Here is a 6,820-nt window from a genome sequence, read left to right on the forward strand (position 1 = left end):
CGTTTAGGAATAAGGTTAGGTTTAGGCATAGTTTTACTGAGGTTAAGATTAGAAATAACGTTAGGTTTAGGCATAGTTTTACTGAGATTACGTTTAGGAATAAGGTTAGGTTTAGGCATAGTTTTACTGAGGTTAAGATTAGAAATAAGGTTAGGTTTAGGCATAGTTTTACTGAGGTTAAGATTAGAAATAAGGTTAGGTTTAGGCATAGTTTTACTGAGGTTACGTTTAGGAATAAGGTTAGGTTTAGGCATAGTTTTACTGAGGTTCAAATTATGAATAAGGTTAGGTTTAGGCATAGTTTTACTGAGGTTAAAATTAGGAATAAGGTTAGGTTTAGGCATAGTTTTACTGAGGTTAAAATTAGGAATAAGGTTAGGTTTAGGCATAGTTTTACTGAGATTACGTTTAGGAATAAGGTTAGGTTTAGGCATAGTTTTACTGAGGTTAAGATTAGAAATAAGGTTAGGTTTAGGCATAGTTTTACTGAGGTTACGTTTAGGAATAAGGTTAGGTTTAGGCATAGTTTTACTGAGGTTCAAATTATGAATAAGGTTAGGTTTAGGCATAGTTTTACTGAGGTTAAAATTAGGAATAAGGTTAGGTTTAGGCATAGTTTTACTGAGGTTAAAATTAGGAATAAGGTTAGGTTTAGGCATAGTTTTACTGAGGTTACGTTTAGGAATAAGGTTAGGTTTAGGCATAGTTTTACTGAGGTTAAAATTAGGAATAAGGTTAGGTTTAGGCATAGTTTTACTGAGGTTAAGATTAGGAATAAGGTTAGGTTTAGGCATAGTTTTACTGAGGTTACGTTTAGGAATAAGGTTAGGTTTAGGCATAGTTTTACTGAGGTTAAAATTAGGAATAAGGTTAGGTTTAGGCATAGTTTTACTGAGGTTAAGATTAGGAATAAGGTTAGGTTTAGGCATAGTTTTACTGAGGTTACGTTTAGGAATAAGGTTAGGTTTAGGCATAGTTTTACTGAGGTTAAAATTAGGAATAAGGTTAGGTTTAGGCATAGTTTTACTGAGGTTAAGATTAGGAATAAGGTTAGGTTTAGGCATAGTTTTACTGAGGTTACGTTTAGGAATAAGGTTAGGTTTAGGCATAGTTTTACTGAGGTTACGTTTAGGAATACCTGGTGGCGACCGCTCCGAGGTCGCCGGATTTGACCCGGGGGCGAGCGTTCTTGTATTCAGTGATTATACTGCCTTATTTTTGCACGATGACCCCCCCCTGGAACCCCCTCCTCAAGCACCCCATGGGGGGGGAGGGTCGTGCCCGAACCTTACTTTGAGAACCGGTTGACATAAATCCACCGGATTCCTCGTTTAAAAAAATCCAGGTCAGCTGGAGTCTGGTCTGGTCTGGGGGCCCCTCTGAGGGTGGCGGGACACTCTTAATATCGGTAATGAAAAGAGGCACTTTCCCCCTGTGCTGCTCCTTTTCTCGCCGTGTCTTGGATAAGTCTAAACACACGTTGAGAGTTCTTAAGTAAACACGAGCCTGTGGCACCAGGCGCCCTCGTAAAAAAAAAAAAAAAAACGTTGCTGGCCAGGCCTGGCTGGCAGGCAGCGCTGTCTGTCTGTCTGTCTCACTCGCAGGCCAGAGAGACGGGCTCACCTTGATTTATACTTCATTGCCGTCCAGTGTGCCTGTGCCCTGAAAATAGCAGATCTACAAGCTCACAATGCGTCGCTCCGCGACGCATTGTGAGCTTGTAGATCGGCTATTTTCCGGGCACAGGACACACCGTGGTACGAGTTAAGTATAAATCTGGCATCGGATGGCGCTCTGCTCGGCTCCCGTCCCGACCGACCAGTGTGGCACCTCCTCCAACCAGAGAGGAGCACCACGTCCCAGTGTTGTCAAAACATAGGGTCGCGGACCCATTTGGGGGACGAGGACCCATTTTTATGGGTTACGAGTAAACATCCAGGTTTTTTTTCCTACCAAAAACTACTCAAAAACTAAACAAAAAAAACTCACAATTTTTTTTCCCTCAATTTTTTCCAGTTTTTTTGGGGGGTTGACATTTAAAAGTAATAGCATAACTACAAGCTGTGCTATTTTAGATACATTGTTTTATTAAAATAGTTCAATTAATTTATAATGTAGGATATTTTTGTATGTTTTAGTCACGGAGACACCAACTGACTGGGATGTAGGCCTATAGCCCAGTGGTGTGTGTGTGTGTGTGTGTGTGTGTGTGTGTGTGTGTGTGTGTGTGTGTGTGTGTGTGTGTGTGTGTGTGTGTGTGTGTGTGTGTGTGTGTGTGTGTGTGTGTATATCTATATCTATATCTATATCTATATCTATATACTGTATATATATATCAATATATCAATATATATATCAATATATATCAATATATAAATATCAATATATGTATATATATATATATATCAATATATGTATATATATATATATATATATATATATATATATATATATATATATATATATATATATATATATATATATATATATATATATACACCTTAATAACTTGTTATAGCAATAGCAGCATTTGAATGTTCTTAGTGCCTGTTTTTGGATAAAAAACACTATATGAGAGAGAGAGAGAGAGAGAGAGAGAGAGAGAGAGAGAGAGAGAGAGAGAGAGAGAGAGAGAGAGAGAGAGAGAGAGAGAGAGAGAGAGGGGGGGGGGTGTATAGAGTGTGCAGTGTGCTGTTGACTATGCCTGTGTGTTGACCGTGGTTTGAGGGAGAGAGAGAGAGAGAGAGAGAGAGAGAGAGAGAGAGAGAGAGAGAGAGAGAGAGAGAGAGAGAGAGAGAGAGAGAGACAGCGCGCGCGCGCGCGCGCGCGCGCACGCACGCACGCACGCACACACACACACACACACACACACACACACACACACACACACACACACACACACACACACACACACACACACACACACACACACACACACACACACACACACACACACACACACACACACACACACACACACCAGGAGTAGGAGTATTATTATTACATCACTGTCCGGTCTCACTCAGGACAGTCCATTCGGGGCTCAGGTGGAGGTGAGGAGGGGAGACAACCAGAGGACCAGGAGAGAGGACCGCGCCGTGCTGTGCCGGTTCCACCCCAGGAGGACCACTCACCATGTGGACGGACCCCCGTCCTCCTGACCTCTCCCCGGTACCTGCTGACCCGCGATCACCACCGCTGTGTCACCGTGAGAGAAGATCTGACCGTCACATCATCATGACGACGGTGGTGGCACCGCGTTTTGGACTTTGAAAACTTTTTGGATGAAACTTTTTCAAACGGGACTAATCGGTGTGGTTTTCCTCTGTAGGTCATGGCTGGACTGTGGAGCTGATTGGAGTTGATTTTTTGTAAAGGGGATCGTTTGCTTATACGTATTTTCTTAAAATATGTATTTATTTTGAGCCATCACTTACGGATAATTTGTATTTCCTGGTAGGAGAGCCGTCCTGGGGAGCGTCTGTCCCGCGTTGATTCTTTCTAGTTTTTATTAGTTTATTTTTTATTATTTGTCATTATTTTTTATTATTTTTATTTTAGATTTTGATTTTTTTGATTTTTTTTTATTCTTGCGTTGATTCTTTCTGCGGGGATTGCAGATCGAGTTTTGTTTCGGACCCGATCGATGCAGCACTGATCGGACATGATGGATAACTGGTCCTATCTGATGGCTCTGTCCATGCTGGTGCTGTCGGTGGGCTTCAGGATCGAGGAGGGCGTCATGTGCCAGCACTACTACCTCCTGCGGCCCATCCCCAGCGATACGCTGCCCATCGTGGAGCTCAGGGAGGACCCGGACCCCGTGCTGGACCCCCGGGAGAAGGACCTGAACGAGACGGAGCTCCGGGCCGCCCTGGGCAGCCACTTCGACCCGAGTTTCATGTCGATCTCCCCGCCGGATCACCACCAACAGGACAACAAATACGGGGGGGACAAATCGGCCCAGATCGGGGCGATCGACGCCTCGGACGCGATCAGCACCGGTTCCTCCTCGGACTCGGAGTTGAACCCGAGACCGAGCAAGCAGCTGCAGCTGCAGCCGTCTGGGCTGATGCCCAAGGAGATCAAGGCCATGGACTTCGAGGTGTGTGTGTGTTTCAAATTTCTTTATTTTAGGATATAAAGCCCTTGAGATGTGTTAGCCCAGTGGTTCTCAACCTGTGGGTCGAGACCCCAGGGGGGTCCCCACATCATTAGTTTTTTATTGGGGGGGGGGGCAGTCCCAGATGACATTGAAGTGACAATTTAATGACTTTTAAGACAAACAAAAATAAAAAGAAAGAAAATAAAAAAGACCATTGCATAAAAATAAACTATAGGCCTACTATAAAAACTGGTCAAATAAAATAAGAAAGAGGCAACATTTGTGAATATAGCAGATCTAAAAAAAAAATGTATACATATATGTATTTTTAGATCGATCTAGCAGATCTACAAGCTTTATAAGAAAGAGGCAAAATGTTTGAAAATAGCAGATCTACAAGCTGACGTTGTGAGCTTGTAGATCTGCCATTTTCACAATATTTATCTGTGGAACCGTAAATGTAGGCCTACTGCCTCAACTCTTACATTCCAAGTGCTTATCAGTGGGGTCCCCAGTTCAAATGTGATTATTTGGGGGGTCCCCAGTTCAAATATGAGTATATTGGGGGGGGGGGGTCCCCAACATAATATACTGTATGACACAAAACTCACAATTGTTACTTACGTGTATACAGAGTAGACAAAACAAATCCTATATGCTGTACATATATATGTGTAACCCCTATATTTTGGTTCACTCCCAGCAAAACAAAATAAAAACAAAACATATACAATAACCATTGCGAACCTTGAAAAACATCACAGCCTTAGGATGGCATGAAATCCAATAATAGAGCACATTTTTAAAATGCTATGTTCAATACAGTAAGTGCAAAAAAATAAGAAGAAAACAATTATAGGACACATTTTGAAAATGCTATGTTCAATACAGTGAGTGCAAAAAAATATATAAAAAAACAATAGAATACATTTTGAAAATGCCATGTTCAATACAGAGAGTGCAAAATAATATAAAAAAAACAATAAAATACATTTTGAAAATGCTATGTTCAATACAGTGAGTGCAAAAAATATTAAAAAAAAAAAATGATAGAACACATTTTGAAAACACAGTGAGTGCAAATTTCAAACTTTTTTATAAATAAAAATAATGAAATAATAATAGGTATGATGTCATGACAATGGTATGTGATGGCAGGTGCAGCACGGCAAGAAGCAGCACAACAAGCCCAGCAAGAAGCTCCGCCGGCGGCTGCAGCTGTGGCTGTGGTCCTACGCACACTGCCCGGTGGTCCACGCGTGGAGCGACCTGGGGACGCGCTTCTGGCCGCGCTACGTGCGGGCGGGCAGCTGCCACAGCAAGCGGTCCTGCTCGGTGCCCGAGGGCATGCTGTGCAAGCCCGCCAAGTCGCAGCATCTGACCATCCTCCGGTGGCGCTGCCTGCAGAGGAAGGGGGCTCTGAGGTGCGCCTGGATACCCGTGCAGTACCCTGTGATTTCAGAGTGCAAGTGCTCCTGCCCTAACTGACAAAAAAAAACACTGAGTGTTCCTTTCATCTATACATTCAGGGTTACAGGCCCTTAAAGAGACAGTTCACCCCCACAATGACTTTTTTTCTATCGATGAGTCACCCCATGGAGACTTCAATTCATGGATATTTCTTTGTTTTTGTCTCATTCCTAAGCCAATATTTTGATGACCAGCAGTGGTTCCGGTAGGAGACTTAAAGAGTCTCCTTTGTGTCTCCTACCGGGACCGCTTTCTACCGGTCCGCTGGTCATCAAATTATTGGCTTAGGAATGCGACAAAAACAAAAATTCAAGTCTCCATGGGGTGACTAATCGATAGAAAAAAGTAAAATTTTGGGTGAACTATCCCTTTAAGGGTCCATTTTGTTCCATTTTGTACAGACCCCGATAAGGGTCTAAGAGAAAAATAAATTTAACCCTGAGAGTGTAGAAATGGAACCAAATAGACCCCGCACTTCTATACACTGAGGGTTACAGGCCCTTAAGGGTCCATTTGGTTCCATTTTGTACAGACCTCTAAAGGTCCAAGAAAGAGAACAATAATTCTAACCCAGAGAGTGTAGAAATGGAACCAAATGGACCTGCAAGAGTCCATTTGGTTCCATTTCTACACTCTCTGGGTTACAGGCCCTTAAGGGTCCATTTGGTTCAAATTGTACAGACCCCTAAGGGTCCAAGAGAAAGACTGAATATATCTTCTTTTTTAATTTTGTATTAAAGCGATTATTAATTATTGACAATTAATTATTGACGATAAATCAATAGCGTCGTGATTGATTTCTTTACATGCACTGTGTAAGTGTAAGAATGTATATTTGATGTACATGTCGTGCCATGTTTTTTTTATTTTGTGACACAACTTTGTATAAAAAAGGTCAGTATTACTATTAATAATAATAATAATCAAGTCTACTGTATTTGTAAAATGCATCTTGATTGTGTCCTATCTTTTTTATATTTATAATGAAAAAGCACTTGGCTTATTAAAATACAGATACTGAAGGCTTTCTGAGCTATTTTTCCATTCAAAATGAAATACGAATGAATAAAACGTGGCTATAATTGACCTTGGTGGCAAAACATGGAGAAAGTAGTGATGCTTAATTTATGCTCCGTCGTATTATGGTGTCTTCTTGTGCTATTTTTGGTGCGTAACACCATACAATGAAATCTAAATTGGGCTTAAGCCTCGAACCCCATCTTGTGATGCTGTAATAGAATCCAA

At 41.6% G+C, this 6,820-nt stretch overlaps 1 protein-coding gene across 1 annotated transcript; it reads left to right on the forward strand.

Annotated features, from left to right (window-relative positions):
• Positions 1-3,031: 3,031 nt before the first annotated feature.
• nog3 (noggin 3) lies at positions 3,032-6,110 on the forward strand. The gene is made up of 2 exons (XM_080455115.1): positions 3,032-4,105; positions 5,264-6,110. The coding sequence occupies exons 1-2, from the start codon at positions 3,665-3,667 to the stop codon at positions 5,591-5,593; spliced, it is 771 nt and encodes a 256-aa protein (XP_080311241.1). The 5' UTR covers positions 3,032-3,664; the 3' UTR covers positions 5,594-6,110.
• The last annotated feature ends 710 nt before the right edge of the window (positions 6,111-6,820 follow it).

This window comes from Gymnoscopelus braueri (genome assembly GCF_963280865.1).
Source record: "Gymnoscopelus braueri genome assembly, chromosome: 17".
NCBI lineage: Eukaryota > Metazoa > Chordata > Actinopteri > Myctophiformes > Myctophidae > Gymnoscopelus > Gymnoscopelus braueri.

Coding starts and splice junctions, on each gene's coding strand:
- nog3 (XM_080455115.1), top strand. CDS start 3,665: ATGATGGATAACTGGTCCTATCTGATGGCTCTGTCCATGCTGGTGCTG. Junction 4,106..5,263: donor TCAAGGCCATGGACTTCGAG/GTGTGTGTGTGT, acceptor ATGTGATGGCAG/GTGCAGCACGGCAAGAAGCA.